The sequence below is a fragment of the Camelus dromedarius genome, chromosome 3 (assembly GCF_036321535.1).
Source record: "Camelus dromedarius isolate mCamDro1 chromosome 3, mCamDro1.pat, whole genome shotgun sequence".
In the NCBI taxonomy this organism is placed as follows: domain Eukaryota; kingdom Metazoa; phylum Chordata; class Mammalia; order Artiodactyla; family Camelidae; genus Camelus; species Camelus dromedarius.
This window is the reverse complement of record NC_087438.1, coordinates 11,680,101-11,705,787: the sequence shown is the minus strand read 5'-3', so window position 1 is coordinate 11,705,787 and position 25,687 is coordinate 11,680,101. Positions and strand designations below refer to the sequence as shown.

Sequence of the window (25,687 nt, the reverse complement as noted above, 5' to 3'; positions counted from 1 at the left end):
TAATACATCTCTCACAAAATGTGTGGTCTGAGAAAACATTAGGTTTAATATACTTATAAGTAAGGAAATTGCATAAGAATATGCAGGCTTTCAGGAATATAGTGCCCTAAGTCAATATTTATGATGCTACATTTAGAAAAAATAAAAGCATAATGCTATTGCAAGCTACTTTCTGGGACGGCATGCATTTCTTCTTTAGCAATGATCAAGAATAACTGCAGAGGAAATGCATCTGACCATCCACTTAAAAGTTATTAAAGAGATTTAATAGTACAGCTTTCCCCCAAGGGTATTTGGAGCTATATCTTGCAGACATTTTGTATGTTGGTAGAACATTTATGTCATAACTCTAAGTAGTATCTTTGAAATAGTTTTAAGACTTTAGTTTCATTCCCATCAGAGGTATAAAAATTTAATTTCATTTTCTAAGATAGAATCTGATGCTTGTATCTTTCTGAGTAAATGACTTTGAAAGAAAAGAAAGCAAGGGTTGGATTTGTTTTAGCTAAATATTGATACTGAGTTGTTTCCTTTTCAGGGGGAGCTGTTAAACCCCTGCCGATGCGATGGGTCAGTTCGGTATACACATCAGCTGTGCTTGCTAAAGTGGATTAGTGAGAGAGGTTCTTGGACCTGTGAACTCTGCTGTTACAGATACCATGTCATAGCCATTAAAATGAAACAACCTTGCCAGGTAAACATTTGTGACATTTTTCCCCCTGAAATAATTTTGCTAAACATGAGTGCACTTGAGCTCAGTTATTACTAAGGATATTTACATATGCTACTTAAGACATTTTATGCGAATTACAGTAAAACCAAGATTTAGAATTTGTAGAGATGTGCTTTGAGAAATCTGTGACACTTTTATCTGAGAAACTCAAAAGCCGTTTTATTCAAATGGTTTCCTTTATCAATTTGTTTTTTATTGATGAAACTATCCTCATCTTTGTTTCTAAAAGGTCAAGTTAGTAAAATGTCTTATACCCCAATTAAGTCAATTTTTTAAATTAGAAATGTTACACAATTAATTCTAGTCACATTTTGTTAATTTAAGCATTAGAGCCCTAAATGACTCCATTTATGGAAAATGGATTCAAGTAAAGCAAAATTTTACTAGTCTGGAAACTGAGATTGAACCTACTAGTTCTGAACATTCTTTTCACTTAACTAGGCTTTCTTTTTCATGTGAGGTTTTTTCACAGTTAAATTTTAGCTACTTTCATTCATTGCTCTGTTCAACTACATAGTGGATGCAGAAGTATTCCGAACAGTTACTCTCAATAATATTACTGAAATTGTACATACTCTTAAAACTTTTTGTATATAATCACATAATAACACAATGCCCATAAGTGTACTAAAACCCTTGGGAAATAGGCTTTTGTGTTTGTTTGCTTATTTGTTTGTATGGTGGAACTGATTCAGGTCCTTGGAATAGACTGGTGGAATGTAAGATAAAAAATACTAAGAATGACACCTTAAACTAAAGCAGAATAATGTATAATTGATGAGATCGGATAATGACATGGGGCTGAAGTTTAGTAGCCATAAAAAAGTAGGTTCAAAACACAGAGACAAAGGAGCTAATGGGAGGAAAAAGAAGAGAGACTTGAACAGTTAGGAGGGGAAGAAAGTAATAAAGTCTAATGTTCCATGTTTCTATTTAAATTACCAAATTTAGTTTGCATTGAGCAATATAAAATAGGTGAAATTGTTAGTAATTTCAGAAGGAACCTGGAAGCTGAATTAATAATTTAAATTTCATAGTTTTTAATGTGTGCATCCTTCATACAGTTTGCAATTAATTTGCATCTCTGATAGTCATCATTTAAGGCATGATTAGCAGGCATGAAATGAAAGTATGAAATTTCTCAAGCTGACCTAAGGCTTACAAATAATTTGGAAAGAAGGCAAATAACTAATGTGGATGAGTGATGTTATCATGCCGAAGACAGGCAAGAACCTGACACATGTTCTCAGAACCTCTAATTGATTGAACTACTTGAATATCAATTTATAGATCCATCATAGTTGTCTTGAAAACCAGATGGAACCATGTTCAAATAGCAGGACATGAGGAGTATAATTGAAGCTACAATAATTTTATAAATAGAGATATGAGATGGGAAATGGAGAACTTTGAGTTTCCAGTGAAAAGCCCCATTGGAAGTGCTGTGACCAGTCTATTTCAGTTCAAGAGCTGAAATAGATTGCTAAATATTTCAGAACCTCTAACTTATGGCCACTAAATATTAATTCATTTGGGATGATTCATTTTGAAGTAAGTAGAAATAGGTCCTTGAGTAATTTTAAAACAGAGAAGAGATGAAAGTTTGGGGCAAAAAGTACTATTTACTAATTCTAATCTTACAGCAACATGAATTGATTACTACTATACTCTATTTCATTTTAAAAAGACAATCAATAATTATTTTAAGAAAAGCAGTTCCCCACAGTGTGTATAAGATATGACCAAAAATTCAAAAGAAAAAAGCTACTCAAGTTTAAAAACTAACCTGGTATTGTGACACATTCAGGATTCATTTTATTATGACATTTGCAAACGTTGTCGTAACCTGTGGCCTAATCTGTTTGCTCCAGTGAACTACAAAATAATATTCAGAAGCAAAGCTGATATGAGTATGATGATGATAGTTCAGATCATGCCTGAGAAAATAACTTTCCAGGACCACATTATATGCATATAAATCTCAGTATTCTTAATGTACAGAAATCAGTTATAAGGTTCCCAAAGCGCAGATTGTTATATATATGAATAGTTTATCTTCAGATAAACTTTGACTAATTGTCTGGCACTTCCGTTATTGATGACCCAATAACTGGGCACTTACTCTGATTTTTGGTTTTCTCCTTTGCTGGTATGAGGCCAATCAGATTTAGCATTGATCACATTCATGCTTTAATGGCACGGCAGAGATGCATTTCCTCAAACAGAAATGGTGTTATGGCCTTCCCTTCACTTTCCATATCCCTTTGTTCTAAGTATAGAGCCTTCCCATAGATATGGTTCCTTGGACGCAGAGCAGAATAAAGACTGAATGATAACATTGAGAGAAAACATTTACCCAAAGTTACTTTGTGCCAGGCACTGTTCTGAGTGCTTTATACATAATGCTACTGATATTTAATCTTCAAAACAAACCTATGAGATAGAGAATATTATTATCTCTATTTTATACAAAGTGAAACTGAGGCACAGAAGAGTTAAGTAACTTCTACTGCATACATCTCTATATAGTAGAAGGCAAAGCCAGGATGCATAGTCTGGGTCTAGGGTCCGCAATCTTAGCCACTCTGCCCTAATTGGAAACTGTTCTCAGCTCCATCATAGCCATCCTGAAGTTTCTGGGCCTATCACAACTTATCCTGTGTTATGCTGAGTCAAGCAGGGTTTCAGCCCTTGTATTGTTGTATAACAAGCTCCTTAAAATACTTAATGGTTTAAAACAACTATCGTTTATTATCTCTTAAGAGTCTACCTGTTGATTGAGATCAGTTAGGAGGTTCTTTTCCACATGTGGTGTCATTCTGGAGCTGTACTCATCCATCAGTTTGACTGGACTGGAACAGCCAAGAATGGCTCACTCATTCTACTTGTTGTTTGTGCTGGCTGTTGGCTGGAAGCTCGTTGAGGCTGCCAGCTGGTACCTCACTTCTCTTTATATGTGACTTGGATGTCTCACAATATGATGGCTGGTTTCCAAGAGTGTGAAAGTGGAAGCTGTAGATCTCTTAAGGCCCAGCTTTGGCTCAGCAGACATGGTTTTATGTCTGCTGAATTCCTTTGATTCACGTAAGTCAAAGGACCAACCAGATTCAAGAGAGGGAAAAATAGACTCCACCTCTAGAATCTGCCCTTCTTTAAAGAGGATGGACACCTTTAATCTACCATGGGAGAGAGCCTCTAAAATGGCACTATCAACTTACCCTGGTCTCTGCATTTGGTCCTCGTCAGGTCCAGATCAGTCAACAGCACCACAATTTCTTCTCTCCCAGGGCTCAGAAATAAAGAAGGTTAAAAAAAATGTATGGGAGTTTACTCTATCAGTGGTGCTTGATACATATCCTCAAGAACTTTCAGAAGTGATTATTAACATGATGCACCTCTTGGTGTTCAGAGGGACAAGGGGACAGAGAAGGAACGGAGCAGCTAATCAGGAAGCAGGTGTGCATGAGGGAAATATGTTGCAATGAGTCTAAAACCTTAGCTTTCCTTGTTTTTCTCATTGAGATTAGATTTTCTTGAGAATCTGTGTCTAAACCTCCCCATTTTGTGAGATTTTTAGTGATGCTCAGCAACATGACCCAGTAGAAAACTGATGATGTAGCCTATATATTTAAACCTTAATTACTGTATCATCAGCAGTAGGAGTTAATTAAGACATTAGAAGTAATTAACATGCATTTACCTTTCTACCTACTTGCAGAATCTCTTTTATTGATTAACATATTCAAGATGATGCATTAATGTTATCTTAAGAGTAAAAGCTAATTTTGTTTTGAATCTCATAGTATGGTATAAAATTAGTGGAATCTAAGAACACATAAGACCAAATTTATTTTGAGATGTTGGTGATATTCTAAACTAATTAAGCTAGTATATTCAAGTTTATGAATGCTTTCAGTACTTTTTCAAGAGATAGAAGTGTTTGAAGAGATAACATTTACTAGATAAAGTATTGTATGGGAAACTTTAAACTTGTTATAAGAAATGGGCTATAAAATCTAAACATAGAAAAACAGAATGTTAATGGAAGGCAATAGCTATGCTACCTTGGAAGAGTGGCTCAACTATTTCTGCCTCAGGCAACTCATCTATAAAAAATAACAGTGGCACCGATTTTACACACACTTTGAGGTTTAAATACATATATACATATGAAGTACTTAGAGTAGTGCTAGCACGTAGTAGGTGCCATTTTAATGTTGGCTCTGATTATTTTTACCTGTTTTGTCATTTAACAGATGGGGACCTTCATTAGCTCACAGCAACAGTGCTTACAGGTCCCCGTTGTTTCCTTCAGTCTGTTGCCACCAAAATGAAATTAATGACTCTTCTTTCCATGTCATTCTTTGCCTCTGTCTTTTTACTCCCTGCTTTTTGTAGGAGAGCCCACCTGGGTTTCTGACCAAATTTGTTACTGATAATAAAGAATGCATCTGCATATTAACAAGTCAGATGTAATAAGATATAATGATCTCAGCACATGGGAACATATTTATTCTCCAGGTGTCCCTCCCCCTGGGTCTTTATTGAAGTCTGCTCATAATCAGAGTCATGAGATGCTTTTGATGAGGCCAAAGCACAGGACAGTGCTATTCAGCATTGTCATTGGGCACCCATGTGTGTTTGTGCTTTGGAGAGACCCCTGTTGGTTGGGGGGGGGGGTGTGAGCAGAAGAAGCCCCAGAGCTCCCTGAGTGGCAATCACAAAGGCACAGGCAGGTGGCTGAGCATCAGTCACAGCGAACAGTGGGATCCCTCCGCTTTCCTTCCTCCTCTGTTGCTCGGAGCACCAGGGGAAAGTATTGGCAGAGGACTTGAGGAGTAGGGATGGAGACTTGCATGGGGGCCACCTTCCTCCGCATATAATAATAGGGCCCTGGCCATTTTCGCTCGCCTCTAACACTTGTGTTTGTATTCCCCTTGCTGCTTTTCCTTAAAGCTCATATGATGGGCTGTCAGGAACAAGTCTTCTTACAGCAGTGAGAATGACTGGAGGGTCTCCTAGGAAGAAGGAGGACTTTGAGAGTCTTTTTTATTTTTATCCATAGTCTTAAAACCCTGGGATTTATCATGATAGTTTGGAATTAGAGAGGAAGTTGGCACCAGGTAGGTTCATCTTGGCTATGTTTCTAAGGTACAGCTTCTGGAGCTATAGAACGTTTGCAAAACGTTTAGAACTTTAATGAACTTCTTGAGGACCTTGTGATCATTATTTTACTAAATGGGGCTCTGTCCTGAAAGAGGTGTTTCTTCCTTCAGAAGTGATTAAGTTGTTCCCATGATGTCACTAATGCAGTAGAAGAAGCTGACGAATTATCATTGAAAACTGACTGTGATTTTGAAAACGTATTAAGAAAACATCAGAGCATGAATTTTATCAGCATTCTTGCTGTCATTTGAAATACTTCAGGTATTCGCATTTTATGGATTAAAAATGTCTGCAGGCATACAGCCTGGTTGAAGTGGCAAAGCCACCCCATTTCTTTTACTTTTTCTCTAACTGTTGCTCTTATTAACATTCTCTGTAGGTTTAATAGTAAATAACAGGCAGAGGGGAAGCTTTTTATCAGCATGCCTGAATAACTGAGAAACAATGGTAAAGTGTAATATTTAAATGCATGTACTGACATATTTTATAGATAATTAAAAATGTCTAAATAAACTAAGAACACATCATGAGGCAACCCCCGGCCTTTGAAATTATTTTTATTTCATTTGCTGACTAATTCTTAAAACACTCAAGTCTGCATTTTATTCAGTAGAACAGATTAATGATCCTCTAGTGAATAAAATATAGAAATTGCACTTTGTCTCCTACTATAGCCATCTTATTTACTGTATAGGCCATGTGTATGGTGATTTTACAGTTTGCTTCAAAGCCAGGTGGTCCTGAGACGGTAGTAAAAAGAGACGGAGGCCACTGAGGGCATTGTGGGCTGGTGTTTGCTTTTATCCTTTACGGAGAGAGGATTGAGGCTGATGTGGTCCTGATGGGTGGTGCTCTCCAGAACTTTCTTCCCCACATGGATCTGCTTTTCTACATTTTTCTAGCTCTTTTTAAGTGTATTTTCCTTTTGACACCTTTCTCTTTTTTGCTTTCTTGATGCCTCTAATCAGCTGCCCATAGAAGAAAGAACATTTTGAGTGGGACAGATTTTTAGAACATATTATGTAACACAGTTCAATGTAGCTTAATATCGATTTTCTTGGTCACTTCATGGGCATTCAGTGAATATTGTGACATGAATGAATGAATGAAATGAGTGTTCTGGTCAGGTAGAGAGAACCAGCATGTTCACATTTCTGCCGTGAGAATATGACTTAAGGAAATCAAGCTGCATTTATCTCCCACACATTAGCCATCCACTGGCTATCATTTTTAAACCTGTTCTTAGATTGATCTGATAATCTGATTCTGAATCTGCCTGGGAAAAATATGTTCCATTCTTCAGACCATAGGAAAAAGTCTTAAGAGCAGGATCTATTTTTAAAAGTCTAGAATGAAAGAAAAAAAAGCTTCCAGTGAGACATATCTGCTCTTTTCAAAAAATAAAATGTCATGAAAAAAGACTCCTTGAATGTGAAATTACCCATGTGTGACACACTTACTTTCTTGAGGTTGTCACTGGTTGAAGGAATTCATCTAGCATTTGTTCAGAGAATTTGAATAATTTGTAGGAAGTTTTACTGTATGATCATGGATAAAGATGAACCGCTTAGAATGTCTACTGGGTATCTTTTTTTTGGTATGAAATCTGCCACCTGGCTGAAAGCAAGGTGACATTTTTTTTTTTTTTCCGGATGAGCAGTTTGTACAGTTGTAACAGAACTTCAGAAATGATTTTCCACTGGAGAGTGCAGTATTCCAACGCAGGGAGATGCAGCCAGAGAACAGGCTATTTCTCCTTTACTCATTTCCTGCTTTGCCTTGGTGTGTGGCTTTGCTGTGATGTGACTGATGTTTGCTGAAGGGATTGGAACAAAGGAAACTCAGCTTCGTTCTATTTTTGGACCTTCGAAGAGTAGAGCTGGAGGACTCCGAGGGCAATGCTGGAGTGCTTCCGACCCTTCAGAGCAGCAGGGAGTGGACGAGATAATCACCTACAATTACAAGTAAATGGATGGCAGACACGGAGGACTGGGCCAAGAAAAACTGCACTGTGCCTTGTGCTTTCTGGATCCTTGGCTCTTTGAGCATCCTCCCGGTGCCCATAACTCATCATTCAACAGCTGCTCTTATGATTTAGCCAAATGAAGTCCCACAGAAGTAGAGGTGGACTGGAAACAGTTGTGTTGGGAAGGCATTACAAATACCTAGAAGCATGTCCGTGTAGGTGAAGTCCACAGGAGAACTTATGGAGGAGACATTTCTTATTCAGTCCTCCTTTTAGGGGTGGTATGTTCTGAAAGCTGCTTTCTGAAAATCTGTTTTTTTTCTCCAGTTGTCATCTCTTCAACATAGTTCACTTTGCTGGTGACACCTGGGCAGTGTACCCCTAACAGAGGAACAGAGTTCCTTTGCCCTAATGCGCCTTTTGGTTTCACTTCTCATTTTGGTATGCTAATTATGTGCAAGTGGCCAAGGCTTAATTTGGGCCCAGGGGACCCTCCCCATGTGCGTGAAGCTCTTGTTTCAGGAGCCCTCTGGGCACGCCTTTGTTATATATGGACTTGCAGTTGTGCCCTGACACTGATGTGTCATGACTCTGAAGTGCAAAATAGTTCAAATAAACAAGGAACTATTTCAAGAAATTTACACAGGCTCCTTTGGTTGTTTAGACTATTTAAAAAAAAAAAAGATTTGAAGAAGGATAACATCTCTCACAAATATTAGAGGATTTTACTTGTATCCTTGTGAAAGAATATTCCAGAAGCCACCAGAGGTGCATTAGCTCGTTTCTCTTCCCCACCCACTCCCCAGTATCAACTTCTTTTCTATGCTACATTTGCAGGCTTTAATATAAGTGTGTATGTTAGTGTCCTCTCTATTAATTTGAAAGAAAAAAATAAAGAAAATAAAAAGCTTTACCCAATTTTGGTAAAATTAGTTGTAACCTTGAGAGCAAAGTAGTGAAGAGCACAGGATTTGCCAGGCACACACTGAGCATTCAGTAAATATTTCTCTTGTCCTTCTTCAATCTCTTTCTTCCTCTTGTTGACAACATCTTACCCTTATCTTTTTACTGGGGGTAAGTGGATGGGCAGTTTCCTGGGGAACCTCCAGTTCTTTGGAGGGAAAGACTCAGTGAATGGGGGTAACAGTCCTTGCCCACACTGTGTTCTCTAGGACCAAGCATGCTCAAGCTCTAACCTGGAGGATGAAAGGAAATCCTGAATGCAAAACTATCTTTCAGTCCCCTCCCAATCTGTCCTTCACCTTTCACGGTGGACTCTCAGTCATGCTTAATGGCAGTATGTAAATGTACTTAATAATAGAAATCATAGCTTCTATTAAAGGCATCTTCAGATCTAGACAAGACTTTTCAGCTATTTGAGAAGTAGTAGAAAAATGCTAAGCTAACAAAATTACAAATAATTGTACCATAACTTTTTGGGTAGCTTTGAGTGACACGTGGTTCTTAGACTATGGGGAAAGGATATTGAAACCTCTTTGGAGAGTTTGGTGAAGGAATCTCCTTACCTCCTGTCTGCCTCTTCTCTCTGACCTACACCCTCCTAAGACTGAAGGTAGTATACATTACATAAAATAAAATCTGTGACAGAAATATCTTAGTTCATTTTGGACATGATTAAGCTCTACTACAGTAAACTTTAGGAGAAAATCATCAAGCATTCTTTGAATTGCTTGTGGGAAAATTTCAATGCCAAGTGATGATGAATGCATAGAGATTATTAATATAACAGGGCATAACAATGGATTAATATGTGTTTTTTTTTTTTTGTTTAGAAGATGATCTTACTCATGTCAAGGGGCAGCCTTAAAATATTTCATCTTTTTTTTTTCCTACTATGAATTAAATAATTAATATTTTTTATTGATTTTCTTTCACTCATTCAATAAATTAATCACTGCCATGTTGCAGGCACTGCTCTATGTTCTAGAGCTACACAGTTTGTTAAAACAGGTAAGACCTCTGCTTCTAAAATTTAAATTCTTGATGATGAGGGACAAATAGTAAACAATAAGCAAATAAACTAGGTAATTCTAGATTTATGGTAATAATTCAATGGAAAACAAACTGTGTGATTAAAAAAGGGACCATATGGTACTGGATCTGAGTTGGAAACATCAGTATAAACTCATGTTTTGCTTAAGGTAGATACAAAAGATTACATATAGAAATATTTATAGATACGTGCTTGTACATAGGTTAGTATACACATATCCATTTCTTAGCTCTATTTGTTGAGAGGGCCCAATGGTAACACCTCAGTAATAATAAACTTACCTAGCATCAGATTTTGGTTTCCAGTACCATTCTCCAGTAAAAGGAACCAGTCTTATACAAGATGCTTGTCTTATAAAAGATGCTTGTCTTCTACAAGATGAGACTGGAGTATCTTGTTCCAGAAAGTAAAGAGGTGCTCAAAAAAACAGAAGGATGAGGCATAGCAAAGGAGAACACAAGAGCCAGCCTGAAAGGGCCCCCAGTGGCTAAATCTGAAACAATTTGATCAATGAAATAAATAATGTGGTATTGAATTATAACCTAAGCTGTAATATAAATATCCATGAGTGCACATTGTTATAAATAAATGATTGAATGAATAAGTAAATGGAGGGAAAGAGACAAATCTTCCTTACAGAAGAATTCTACATAGTTTATTTATATAATGCCCCCTCCAGGAGACGGGGTTCAGCTACCCCTGACCCTTGAGTGTGGGCTGTACTTAGTGACTTGTTTCCAAAGAGTCAACTGGTTACAGGGTAAGAAGGGGAGAAGGGGAGTAGCTTTATAGTAGACAAGCCTGGCAAGTACTGCCTAAGCCAGGGGGCCGAGTTTAACAGTGACAGTTCATGTTGATAACATGTGCCTTTGATATTATGTGATGAGACTGCTTCACCTCTGTGGTCTTCCCCTTAAAAACCTGTCACCCTGGTTGTAACCATGAGAAAAGCAGCAGACCAAACCAAACTGAGGGACCGTCTATAAAATACCTGACCAGTATGCTTCAACACTGTGAAGAAAAAACAAGGAAAGTCTTAGAAACTGTCAGAGACTAGAAGAAGCTGAGGAAAGGTGATGAGTGAATGTAATGTGATAACCTGGATGGAATCCTGGAACACAAAAAGGACATAGGGAAGAACTAGTGAAATCCTAGTAAAGTGTGGCGCTTCATCAATAGTACTGTACCAGTGTTGGTTTATTATTTGTGCCAAATGTGCCATAGTAATGGAAGAGGGTAACAGTAAGGGAAACTGTGTGCAGCCTGTGTGGGGATTCCTTGAATTATCTTTGCAACTTTTATGTAAATCTGAAACTGCTCTAAAATTCAGTTTATTTTTTAAAAAGTAGCATGGAGAAGGCTAAGTGCATCTAGATAGAAGGGGTAGGGAAAGTCTTCTATGAAGAGGTGACATCTGAGTTTGGACCTGAAGACTGATTGATGATGATCCTTCCTTTGAAAAACTCTTTGAAGAGCATTCAGGAAGGGAGAGCAGCTAGACTAAAGACCCTCAGGAGGAAACAGCTTGTTGCGCTGAAGGGAATAAAAAGGACCATGAGTGAGGAGGAGTAGATGGGGAGGTAGAGGTGCACCCTCCCACGCAGGCCATCGTGAGGAATGTGTGCTTCATCCTAAGAGCAATGGTAAGTCATTGGAGAATCTCGAGCAGAGGAGTAATATAATAACAGACACTTTTAGCTGCTTTGTAAAGACTGGACTGGAGGGAGCCTGGGCTGAGAGCAGGGGTGCTGTTAGAATGCTCCCCGATGGATGGGAAGGACATAGCAGTGGCTCATACTAGGATGATGCAGTAGAGATGAAAAAAAGCAGAGCCATTTGAAAATGTGTTGAAAATAGAAGCAAGAGTTTAAAAAACTTTTTTGTGTGTGACTTATTTGGTGACAAAACATCTCCTGACCTGAGTTGATGCTATTTATAGTCTTTATCTTGAGTAGTGACAGTGTTCATATATTTTGCCATAGAAATACTGTGATTGGTTATAGCCTGTTGACCCAGATCGTGCTGAGGGTGTGGGGTATTACATAATACAATGAAAATACACCATACCATATTTTAAAAATCTGGACAATTTGGAATTCTGAAACACATATGGCCCAAAGAGTTTTAGGTGAGGGATTTTGGTCTAACATATGGTCTATCCTGGAGAAAGTTCCACATGCTCTTGAGAAGAGTGAGTGTTCTGCTGTTGTTGGTGTTGTGTTCTATAAAGGTCCATCTGGTGTAGTTTATAGTGTTGTTGATGTCTTTTAGTTCCTTTTTTGCTCTTCTGTCTAGTTGAAAGTGGGGAATTGAAGTCTCCAAATATTGTTGTTGAATTGTCCATTTCTCTCTTCGATTCTGTCAGTTTTTGCTTTACATATTTTGGGACTCTGTTATTAGGTGTAAATACATGTATCAATATCACATCTTCTTGATGGATCAACTTTTTTTATCACAATGTCTTTTTTATCACAAGTCTTTTGTCTCTAGTAACAATTTTTATCTTTAAGATATTGGGATAGCTGCTTCAGCTTATATGATATATCTCTTTTTAAATTTTTTACTTTCAACATATTAGGTTTTTTAATCTAAAGTATGTCTCTTGCAGACAGCATATAGTTGGATTATTGGGTAAGGGAGTTTGGACCTTTATGCAATTATTCCTAAAATAGAGCCTTATGAAAATCAGCAAATGTTGCTGATGTTGCTTTGTTCATGAAGTTATCAGTTTAGGAAGACCTATTATTCTGCAATCATGGTGATTGTGTGCTGTATGAAATTATGTGTTTTAAATCCCTTATTGAATATTCTGTTAACCTGTGTATTTATGCAATAGTCCTCTCCCATAATTTGTGAAAGAAATATGTGATTTTTTCCTATCCTGTCCTCCCCCCACCACCTGAGACTTGGTGTGAGTCACTAAGGCATTGTGGAACCCTAAGCTTTTCTAATAAATGGAAAAGCCATTCATAAATACTCAACTGATTCTTCCAAGTCTACAAAGCTCCATGAGTATTTTGACACAATTAGCCTTTTTAATTTAAAACTATCCTTTTATACATTTATTACACACCTTCTAGAGGGGTTAAGATTATATGTAGGTCAGTGCAACATAATGGAAAAAGCATGGACTTTGGAATATGCAGACCAGAGTCTAAATTTTAGCTCAGCCACATACTAAGTTGTGTGGCCAACAGTGATATCATGTGTATTAATTCCTTAATGTTGCTGGGAAGGTTAAATCAAGTAACAGTTTCAAAACTCCTGGTATGTGATTGTGTTTATTAAGTTCTGACTCCTAACAAGAGTTGGAACACATACAATTCTGCCAGGTTTTGGATTTGTTGTTTTTTTCATTTATTTATTCATCCATTTAATAATCCAACAAATATTTATTAATTACTTACTGGGTGCCAGGCACTGTTCTAGGGACTGGAGATGAATAAAACAGTAAACAAAAGAAATAAAATCTCTGCCCTCAGAGGGTGTATATTCCAGAGAGGGAAATTGATAACATACAAGTAAAAATTCCAAGTAAAATAATTAGTAAATCAGTTAGCAGTAAGTGCTAAGGGGAAAACATTGGGCAAAGAAGCGGGAGATGAAATGTTGAGAGGAGTGGTTAAAATTTTAGATAAAGTGGTTAGGAAGGCTACCAATGCAAGACCTTTAAAACTGATTGACAGAAATTGTCATATATGACTTTCTAGAAATAAGGTATACTAGTGAATGTTTGCCATGCTTAGTTTTCCTACTGAAGTACATTTCATTCTGGGTTTTAGTTTTCCATGAATGGACTGGAGAGGTCAATATTTTGCAGCCTATATTTCTATAATTTGCATCAATATATTAAAAGCTCCCATAATGGCCCAATTTCCTTGATCCATTATATATCTTGGATAGTATGGTGAATATTTAAGACATTGGTTTTAAAATAAAGGACAAAAGAGCACCATCAGATAGACGTTAAGAGAAAAAGAATAGTGAAAAATACATTCTAGATTCTAAAAATACATTCTAGATTCTAAGAATCACAGATGCTAAATTTACTCTTCCTGAGTTATTTAAAATATTTATGTTGCCACATTCACTGTGCAATCTACAGAATAATCAAGGGGTTAGGATCTTAAATAAAAGCCATCATATATGAGAAATTCAGTGCATTTGGATTTTAATTATTTTTAATATTGATTTTTATAAATATATTTTATAAATATAGTGATAAAAACACTCATCTTGGACAAATACGTTTTTTTCTGTTGAAAAACACACATTTTCTGAGATGGACTGTTTTGCAGAGAATCTCCGTTATCTCACTGAATGCCATCTAGGACACCTGGCTATTTGGAGAATGAATGTGTGAGACTGTGATTTTCAAGGTAATATAATTGGGAGCTATTGATGTGGCTTGTGCATGACTTGGCCACTATGAAAGTCATGCAGTGACTTAAAGAGGAGGAATGACTTTTTACGTTGCTCCTAGAACTACAGAAATTGTCATTGGGCTTCCAAAATCTGTTTGAAATAAATGGCTTCCATTAATCAGTACAACAGGATGCTGGGAAGCCCGTCTTTTTAGAATCACTGCCATTGACAAAGAATGAATGCAAAGGAGTTTTGAAGGTTGAACACTCCCTCCTGTTCAGAAAACTTTTAATAATATGGAAACATTTTGTTTGAGCTTATAGTACTTAATTGACCAAAATGGAATAATCAGTTCCCCAAATTTGATGGGAAATGTCATCTGTAACTTAAAATCCCTAGCTTTCAAAGCATGAGCATGGTCACTAAGCATCTTTTATTTAGGAGAAAAGTGATGGTCATTTCATGGAAAGTGAGATGTTATATTTATGAACTAGTGCAGGAAGGAATCTTTCTCAGGACAAGTGTTCTCCATGGAGCTCTAGCCTGGGTTTCCAGTGTTTGTTTGATTGTAGTGGGCTAGTTTGGGTCATCTGTTAGAAGCTTAAAACCTTTCAAGATAAGTCAGTAGTGGCAGGTCTTGAGGGTTAATATAACGAGCAAGCATCTAATTATTGGTATCCTTTTCCCCAGTTAGATGTCAAACTTAGAACTTCACTATGCAACTCCGCCCTCTAGTGTTTGCTGATAACTACAGTCATGTTCTTGAAATTTGACCCAGGGTGACCAGAATTCCATTAGGTTAGAACTATTTCTCTATTTTTCCCATCTTGTTTGAAAATAAATTTGGCCCAGATTCCAGTTACTGAAAAGGCTTTGACATCTGTTATGATTCACCTAATTTGTTTCAGAAAGGGTGCTTCCCCCCACCTCGATTTGATTAGATTTTGATTAAATAAAACATTTTCTGTTTTTATTCCACTTTGCAATGGGGGGGGGGGGTTAAATTTTAGTCTGTTCAGAGGTTTTGGAATAACTACTTCTTAAACAGTTTAGGGGTATAAAGCATGTGAACTCAAGCAGAACGTTAAATCCATTTAAAGTTGTTTTAGGGAGTGCATTCAAAATCTGATTGCTCATTGACTATCTGGGTGCAGCAAGTTTAAACAGAAGATAATTGCGAGGTCTAGCACCTCTGCCTGCAGAGCTGTAATGTACTGATGATCAAGTATTTTAGGTATTTTTTCCAACAAGACAAAAAGAATATCCCTTACTTGGATTCATGTATCTAAGAACAACTATTGACCAAATATTAGGACAGTTTTATTATTTGAAAGAGAAACTGACTGCCTTTTGGCTTCTTTCGTTTGGCTCTAGTTTTTTCAAAGATGTCCTTTTATTTTGCTTGGGGCAACATTTTTAAAGAGAATTAGATGAGAAGCAGTTTTCATGATGTAAAACTTATGAACTATATTTGAAAATGAGGTTTTTAATTACCGCTGATTGTTTTACTAATGGCAAGCCATCTTGCTTGAGGGAGAAAATTTTTCCAAGAGGCTTCAGTTCTTAGTTAACAACCAGGGGCGCCTTAATTAAGCAGTCACTATTGAGGCCCCGGCCGTCCCCGAGCCTCCTGACTGCGGGGAGGGACTGTGGACGATGAGTCTCTCTGGTTCTAAGTCCCCAGGGAAGGCTCTGTCCACTGGAAATAACTGAAAATAAAAAGGAACAGAGGAAAGATGAAGGAGAGAGAAGTAGAATTTTCTTTTTCTAAATGGGAAATAAAATTTTATCTTAGAAGTCCGAGGCATTTCAAGAACATTCATAGTGGGTATTAGACAAACAGATCATTTGTCGGGAAGCACACATGTGCTCTTTCCAGATCAATGAGGCCACAGTTGCTCTTGGTTCGATGCTTAGAAAATATGACCTATTAGTTACTGAAAGTGAACAATGTGTAACTAGCTCAAAGAACTTGGTTTGTGACGCTATTCCTGCCTTCTTGGCTGAGTAACCCATTTATCAGAAGTGCACGAAGGCATGGTAACTAGTGAGAGGAGTGTTATGCTGTGTCAGGGAAGACCATTTCAACGCTGCGGTTTCCAGTCTCATAGGTGGGGCCAGGGCCTTGCTGGAGTATGACGCTTCTGATAGACGTGGCCATAACATTCATTAAATGTATTTTAAATAGGGATAAAATGTGAGGGATTTTAAGTGGATACATATATATATACACACACATATATATACACACACAGACATGTATATATATAAAAAATATATGCTGCCTTTTACATAAAGACATACATGTAGTTCTTTTGCCTTATCAAAACTGTAAAGTATTTATAGGCCAACATATATTTCAGTGAACAGCTTTTTAAATGAAGCTAAACATGATCATAATTGCATAAATTAGCATGGTTAATTTATAATTAAATAGCTTGGAAGTGTATGTTTCAGTTTGGACAGCTATAAAAATACTCTTGAGATTTTCATATCGTGAGAAAAATGACATGCTACTTAGTAATCGTCTTTTTCTCTGAGCAACAAACCATATGTGCTAAGTGAAATAAACAGTAAGTTAAAATTATTTTGCAAGGACAATAGCAATGTTTTCAGCAGTTAAGCCCTTAGCAAAATGCAGAGCAGATTAATTTTTATGGCTCTGTTGAAGCAAGGGATTGATAGAAAGTTGGGACAGTTTTCAATGAAATGCTGTAAAGTTTCATAGAGAGTAAGGAGAGAAATTCTTACATCAGTAATGTATAGGGAGCTACACTCAATATCCTGTAATAAACCATATAATGGAAAAAATATGAAAAAGAATATGTACATATGTGTATAACTGAATCATTTTTCTGTACACCAGAAACTAAGACAATATTATAAATCAACTCTACTTCAATAAAAAATAATGTATCTGCATTACATATTCTGTATTAAAACATATTCATTTAACTATTTCCTAGCAGATCCACACTGACATAAGATTGGTATTTCCATAAAGAACTAAGAAATATTGGCCATCATTGAAGGCAGTTTTAGTTTATAGTTTGAAGACAAGGCTCTTTCTTCAAATAAGGTGCTAATTATATGTGAGTGACAGTTCCATGATATGAAAAGTAACACAGAACTCCTTATCAATTGTGAGTCAGAATTTGGCCAGCACACTAGAAGTAGAGAGTGCTCATTTCTCATACGGTATCAGAGTCTGATGATGGAATTTCTTCTAGATGTCTGATCAAAGCCAAACAGTGCCAGCAAAGTGACTTTACAATGATTAAATTATACAATGATTAGCTTTTAAGTATCTGGTAAATCCTTTTTGAATTCAGTACAAAAAATATATTGCCTTATATACTTACAGATATTTATGGATTAAAACTAACTTGACGGCATAGCAAGCAGCGGTGGAAAGCGATGTGGATTAGACAGGAGTTTACTTTTCGTAAATCCCAATAGGTCATTTCCAGAACTGAAAGTATTTCTTGAGTGTGGTTGAGAGTGATCTGGCGGAGGAGGTGAAGAGCGTGTGGCGGCATCTCCCCTCGTACACGCTTTGTCCGGCTGACTGTTGGCTGAGCCTCTGATGAGCTCAGAAAACAAGCACGCTTAGTATAAAGTTTGTGTCGCACGACAAGGACTACTTGTAGCGATTCAGGCTGGTAATACTAACTGCTGCCATGCGCTGAGCTCTAATGAGCCAAGCACTGTGCAAAGCACTTAAGAGGCATTGCTTTATTTAATTCTCAAAATTTGCGATAAGAACGAGCATCTAGAAAAGTGTGTCTTACTTGGAGGTGCTTCAGTTTAAGTTGTGTCCACATTTACAGGATCGCTCAAACTCTCTTTAATTCAGAAAAGTTTAAGTCACTTTGGGGAGATGAAAAAACACTTTCCAATCAGTTAAGGGGCCTGAACACCAGTTTATGGATCACCACAAGTTACTAATGGGATTTTGGGTAAATTTAATAATTTACTCAACTGTTTTTAACTACACAAGTAGTTCAGGAAAACATAATGTTGTTAAAAAGCATGTTAAAATTTAAATAATTCAGATAATACAGGGACCAGTGAAAATGGATAACCCCTCTTTTTATTTACCTCCAAGACCTCATCCCAATTCATTACCCCAGTCCAGATAATCACTTTTAAAACATTGGTCTGCAGCCTTCTAGTACCTTTTGAAGAATGTGTTTACATGTATATAGGTATATGTCTGCGCACTTACAGTGTTTTCCCCTGACTTTGTGCCTTATTCTTTAGCTTCCTTCATTTGACAGTATATCAGTACGTATGAGTATTATTTTTTAAATGTATTAATTATATTCTTCAGAATGGATCTAACAGTGTTTTTAACAGTTTTCCTGTTGAGGGACACTTAGGTAGTTTATAATTTTTCACTGTTATAAAAATACTGCAGCTAACTCTATACAGACATTGGGTGCATTACTGCCAGATTGAGCCAGATGTGCAAATGTTGGGTTATGGAGTTTGTGCTAGTAAACTCTTGTTAGGCGCTTCCAAATCGCCCACCGTCAGCACGGGACTAATGTGACTCTCCATCAGCAGTGTAGGACAGTGGCCACTTCTCTTATCTTCCCCAACACTGGAAATCATCAGTTATAAATTATTAGTAAACTAAATTATCCATGTTTTATAAAAGTAATACCTTGTTATTTTAAATTGCACTTCCTTTATTACTAGTGAGGTGGAATATGGCTTCCCATGTTTACCGACCTTTGGCATTTCTGTATGTGAGTGTGAATTGTCTGTTCATATCCTTTGCCTGCTTTTGATTGAGATTAAGTTCATTAATTTTAAAAATTTATGTTCACATCATTACAAAATTTCCCCTCTTTTCTTGGCTAGCTTGATCTGTCAGTTTCTCTTACACGACTTAGAATCCAGTTGGGATATAGACATTAACAAGTCATCATGTGGTTGACTTGTAACCATATGAGGATTATCTTTTTGTTACTGACTCCTCACTTAAAAGCCTTGTGATTAGAAAACGTAGTTGATGTAAATTCATTCTTTCAATATTTGCTGAGACTTGAATTTTGGCCAAATATATGGTTAATTTCTGTCAATGTGTAATGTGTGCTTGAAAAGAATGTGCTTTCTTCAGTTATTGGATGTAGTTTCTCAAGTTTAAATGCATTGCCCAATATAGCTTTTTCCACCCCTAACAAAATTCTCGAGTTCCTAAGGTGATGCTAACAGATTTACTGGATGTGTAGCTATAGAAAGCCCCTTGAATCACTTTCCCAACCCTGTCAGATAAGATTTGGTTTAGATGCCAGGGGTGAATATTCAAAATATCTGAAGCTCAGAAAAAATAAGAATTTCTTTCTTTCTTTCTTTCATGAAAATGTCAAGTGAGGTACTCCAGGGCTAAGCAGGTGCTCCATGTGTCAGAGTCAAGGTTCTTCCATTCTTTTTGCCCCTATATAGGTGACCCTCATCCCTAGCTCATCTTTATTGCCGAAAATGGCTGCTTCAGCTCCACACATTACAGCTGCATTCGAGGAGGAAGGAAGAGAAGGAAAAGCTCACTCATCTAGAGATGCGTGGAAATGTCTAGGGACCATGTCCAGGAAGTGGTGCGCAGCACTTTAGATTATATCCCATGGGCTACAGCTTAGTCATATGATCACAACTTGCTGCAGGGCAAGCTAGGAAGTGTGTGGTCCTTATTCTGGTTAGTCTGTGACCAGCTGAATTTTGGGAGTTCTTTAACAAAAGGGATAAATAGGTATTGAGCAACAATTAGCAGTCTCTGCCACCACCAGGTCTATCAATATGTACATCTTTCAATTAATACTCAATTCATTGTACACAAGTGTCTTCAAGTGTAAAGAATACAACAATTAACCTTGTGTGCAATCTTTGCTTAAATACTTAAAGTTCCACCTTTTCTACATGACTCTGAGCATGCTGTACCCCTTCTTAAGAGCCTCATCAGGTGCTTCCAGTTGCCTACAGAGTCACATTCATGCTCCCTAGCATGGTAGTCAAGGTCTTAACTGAGCTAGTCACGTCTGAAGTTACCAAATGTCTGCCCGCTTCCTGTGCTTCTCACCACGTGTAATCCTGCCAAATAGTTATTCTTGTTTTCCCAGCACAAACCAGGAATCCTGTCTCAGTTCCTGTGCTCATGACACTCCTTTCTCATCTAAGAATATGTTTTTTCTATTTTCTCCATGGAGAACTCTCTTGCTTTCTAAGTCTAATCCAAAAGCCAGTTGTCCATTAAGTCATCTCTGATCACTCCAAAATGTGCACAACTCTTGGAACGGCCATGGCTGTTTCTGTTTTTCTGCAGTTGTGTACATATTTTGTGCATAACTCTTTTCTGTGTTTCTGCAGTTGTGTACATATTTTTTGTCTCTCACTATACCAGGAGGCACCTGAGGGCAAGATCGGGGCTGGGGTTACTTTTCCATCATCTATGCCTGGCCATGTGTATAACACTGGACAATAATACATCAGTAAATGAAGTTAAATAAAATGACTGATTGATTCCTTGTAAAATGTGTACATTTAGTGCCTTAATATGTATTTTATACAAATCTATAATATTATATTAGCGTATTTTATTTTCTGTGTGGTCCAAACGACATTGTTGGTGCTTGATCATAGTAATAAGCAGAGAGATGCTTTTAAAGATAGTGTAACTAGCTGCAGGTGGTGAGAGAAAACATGATACTATTTACTGGCACATCTTAATATTTTAACAGATTTATTTTTAGCCAAATAGAGGAAGCAGAATTTAGAAACAGTGCCAGTTCCTGAAATTGGAGTCATCAGGGGGCACTGTATTTCATAAACTTTGAGAAGGAGTGATGAAATATCTTGGGCTCCATTTGTGTCTCTGACTGAGGGTAAGAAATGGATGCCTGATTTCGCTGTGAAAGCTGCACGTAGGTAATCTTATCCTGTGGTTTTATATCTATCTTGTCTCAAACAGGATTTCTTTGCAACAGACTGGATCTTGCCAAAATTTGGTTTAGTTCCTCTAAGATGAATTAATGAACAGGGCTTGAAATGGTCTGTGACATGGATCTTGATAACACTGTTATTACTCTGATGCTGTGTATACGCAGGACATGTGTTTTAACGATATTTTTCATGTTGGTCCAGAAACTTGGAATTAATCTCATGTTTGGACAGAAACTGAGAAAGTTCTTTGTTAGACAGATGGGGAGGCAGGTAGAAACTGTCTGGTTTATATCACACCTATCGTTAAGTATCCCAGTCACTGTGTATTCATCTTGATGGAGACACAAACATGCATTTGGTAAAAGTCACTTAATCATAATAGAACTGTGAGTGAAATGTAAATAAAAATATAAAACTCAACTAAAAAAATTTTAATGCTTAATGACGGAGATGCTGGAAACCCATCTACTAAGGTCTGGATCAGAACGTGAGTGCTTGTTGTCACCACTGCTGTCTGAAATTGTTCTGGAAGTACTAGCTAATGCAATTAGGAAAAAGAACCAAAAAACGGACATAAGTGTCATTCCCCCACACTTATATCAACAAAGAATATTGCTCTTTGCCTTAACTCCAAAAAGACAACAACAACAAGAAAACAAAACCAAAACATCCTTTATTATTTTAGTCGTATTCCTTTGGCTCATGGGGAGATTGGGTATCTTTTCATGTTTATTGGCAATGGTAAGAGTGAGAGTTGAAATATTTACTTGCAGCAATAACTAGAGACATGGAAGGAAGAATTCTGATAGACATTGCCCTTCAATAGCCCCCCTCTCACACCACCATGATCTTAAGGCAAAGATGCAAGACCAAGCTGCCAGGCCTTTGTCCTTCTAGGAGACAAAATAATTAATCAGTCTTGAAGAGTGGGATGTGGTTGGAAAAGAATTTGGGGCCTACAAATTGATACTATGTTTTTGGAAAGTGATCTAGGAATGTTTATCTGAACATAAAATTTTCAACTCTTGACTTGGCGATCACACCTTGAGAGGTTTACTCTAAGGATAGAATTGTACAAGTCTGAAATGATCTATGTACTAGGATATTGATTTCCACCTTGTTTGTGATAGAGAATTATTGGAAAAGTCACAAGTGTTCATCCATGAGAGCTGATGAATGGTTATGTAAATGATGGCACCTCAATACAGTGGAATATTATGAAGCCAATGAAATGTATTGACGTGGGAAGATTTCTACAACCTAATTCTGCTTGGTAATTGAATAAATAGGTAGAGTCATATTTATATATCTAAACATATCTATGAATGTAGAGAGATGGCTAGAAAAAAACATTTGCTGAAATACTGACTTAATTAAAATCGAACTGGGAAGATAGATGCAGACTTGAAGCTGTGGGGGAGATACTTACAATGAACTCTTAAGGTCTCAGTTTCAGAGAAGAGGAAGCTCGGTGTAGCAAGAGAAGTTAAAGGGGTCTCACATCATAGGAAGCACTTGAATTGATTCATTTATCTGAGTTAGGGTTTGAACGGGTGGAGAGGTAGGAGGCGCATTTCCACTAGGGATGAAGTCTTCCTTCATTCACAACGTTTGTGTGAAGCAGTGAGCAGGCACCAAGAATCACATATAAGTTATGGCCTCCAGACTCAAGGAGCTTATAGCTGAGTGGAGAATAAAAGCACATAAATTATAATCCAGTGTGGAAAGTGCATCTATAAAGATGTGCCCAGGGCACCATGAAAGCACTGAAAATGAGTACCTACCTGAGCCTCCAGTGTGGTCAGTGGGGACAGAGTGGGAGGGGCTGTGAGGGGGAAGTTTCCAGACGTGGTGAGTGTGAGCTGAAACTCCAAAGATGAGTTAGTTCTGTGGGGAGTAAATAATACTAGAAAGAAACATGAATGTTTACCTTAGACATGACCGTTAAGAAGATAGAAAAGGCCGCCTCCAACTCACCAACAGGTAATGCATTTAACTGGCCTGGAAACAGCAGTACTTTCCCCCTGACAGAGACAATGTAGCTTCACAGACTTGCCCACGGAGCCCAGTCAGCCATGCTTCTTAGGTGAATTGATATCTGGATTTGAGGAGACAGGAAACACAGTTCTCCTCATCGCTACTCTCTCCAACTGCGTGACTGGCTTCCAAGCCCTGGGAAATGAAGCCCCCTCTCCCTACTCTGTCCTGCTTCTGATCCAGGCAGACTTCTCTTGATGGAGCCAGAGTTGGTTCTCATAGCTCACTGCTGTCCCTGAAGCAGACACACAAGTCCTCTAAAGTCTAAGAATTATGTATTTATTTGTAATAATGTACTCTTTTATGGAGGAATGACTAATAGAGAATGAAGTACACAAATCTAGCCTGATGAACTTCTACATGTGTATACACATGTGTGTAACCACCATCCAGATCAGTCCCCAGCATGCTCCCCTATGCTCCCTCCCAGTAGACAGTCCCTCAAAGGTAAGCATGATTCTGACTTCTGTTGAACTGGACTGGTTTTATCTGTTTGTGGGCTTCATAGAAATGAAATCTTATGGTATTTACTGTTGGTCTTGGGCTTTTTCTGCTTACCATTGCATCTGTGAGATTCGTCTATGAGGTTGCAGGCAGCAGTAGTTAAGTCTTTTTCATTGCTGTATAGTATTCTATCATGTGGCCATCCCACAGATGCAGGTCCGTTGGTCAGCTATGCTGTTCTTTCTCCTTGGACCACTGTGCATGTTATTAGGGAGATGGTTTAGGCACAAGAGAGCATGACAAAGCATGCAAGCAACATCTGCTAATATTGCATTGGCCTAAGCAAGTCACATGGCTGGGCCCAAAGTCAAGAAGCACGGAAGTGTATCACTAGAGGTGAGAAAAGCTGCAAAGTCACACTGCTCAGGGCATGGATACAGGGCAAGGTGAAGAATTTGGGCCATATGCAGTCAATGGCACTGGGTTATAGGAATATGTATATATAACTTCAGTAGGTACTACCAGAGAGGTTTCCAAGTGCTTGTGCCAATTTATACTCCCAGCAGCAGCGTAAGAGAACAGAGTAAGGCACAGTTGTTCCACATCCTCGCCAGTACTTTGGTGCTCAGTACTGGTACTTATGATTTTTAATTCTAACCACAGCCAGGAAGCATCCATACGTAAAAGGGTTCTTTCCTTTCCTCATCTCAACTTTCCACTGACCTTACTCCTCATTTTATTTAGATACTAGGTCTTTAAAACAAGATGTATTCATGACTTTCTGAGAAGACTGCACTTACGTTTCAAAAGAAGGCCTTGGAAGTTGGGGTGAGGGCTTGGGGGAAGAGCAGGGCTAAGAGTAGGGGCAGTGCTGGACATGGTAAGTAGGACACTGCGTAAAGAGATGGGGAACCTAGCTGAGACCTCGGGGAGAGTCAACAGGTGCGGTGGGGACTGGCCATGAAAGAATGGAATGCTTATTCTCTCCTTCCCCTTCCCCATCACCAGAGCCACCACTGTGCACATGCTTTTAGATGAGGGTCAATGCTGATTATAGTTGGATGTGGGTGCCGGGGACAGGGGAAGACTGTCAAATGTTAGTGGGGTCTGTGGAGGCCAGTGAGGGAAAAAGGGAAACGGAGAGGGAAGTCCCAGGTAGCTACTTGAATTTGGTCAATTTCTAGATAGCTGTTGTGCTGTTACTGTAGAAATCACCTGAACTTGGACAATGAAATAGTGCTACATTTATGATGTGTATGTACTTTGACTCATTGTGTGTGTGTATAAATATATATATAGTTTTTACATAAATTTAATCTTATAAGTTGTTTTTCTTTGGACAAAAACTAAATTCATGTCCTCTGCTTCCTACCAGTACACTTACTTCCTACTCTGATTATTTATTAAATAGATATGCTGTTGAATTCAACTTTCCTCAAATTTTTTTCTTAAAATTTGTACAATAAAGCATACAATATTTCAGGGGCAGAAGATTAAGAAAAACACATTTGTAGAGAACTCTTCACGACATGTTAGTGCTACCAAGGGTGCACTGCAGTAGCCTTGGAGGTGGCATAGACGTCTCCTGGACTACACAGTTGTATAAACCACGAACCAGCTGTTCCTCCCTGAGTTCTGTAGCTCATTCAGTCCGTTGGGATGTGCTCACTGAATGCGAATCATACTTAAGACTCTGAGTAGACAAGGTGAAGGAGTGCAATGATGAATTACACTTCTTTGCCTTCAGGGATTTCTAGTAGGACACAGACATGGACCCAATGTGCAGTGTCAGGAATTGCTAAGTGTGCCATGTAATATTAAGTTAGCATAAATAGATCCAGTGGCCTCCACTGTCCAGGACGCGCTTCTCTGAGGTAACTGGAGACAGCCCTGTGGTCATTCAACATATAACAAATTGGGAGATCCCAATTTTAGATTTCCAGGGACACATGAGAGATCGTCTAGACCAATCCTGTTTACTCAAGGAAGGGCTGAGGTAGCCAAGCTCCCCAAGGTGATT

At 38.0% G+C, this 25,687-nt stretch overlaps 1 protein-coding gene across 1 annotated transcript in view; it reads left to right on the top strand.

The window, feature by feature from the left end:
* Positions 1-25,687, top strand: part of MARCHF11 (membrane associated ring-CH-type finger 11) — a 108,654-nt gene that overhangs the window by 5,504 nt on the left and 77,463 nt on the right. The window contains exon 3 of the mRNA XM_064484627.1: positions 539-694. Coding sequence (XP_064340697.1) covers positions 539-694 — 156 coding nt within the window. The remainder of the gene's footprint in view (positions 1-538; positions 695-25,687) is intronic.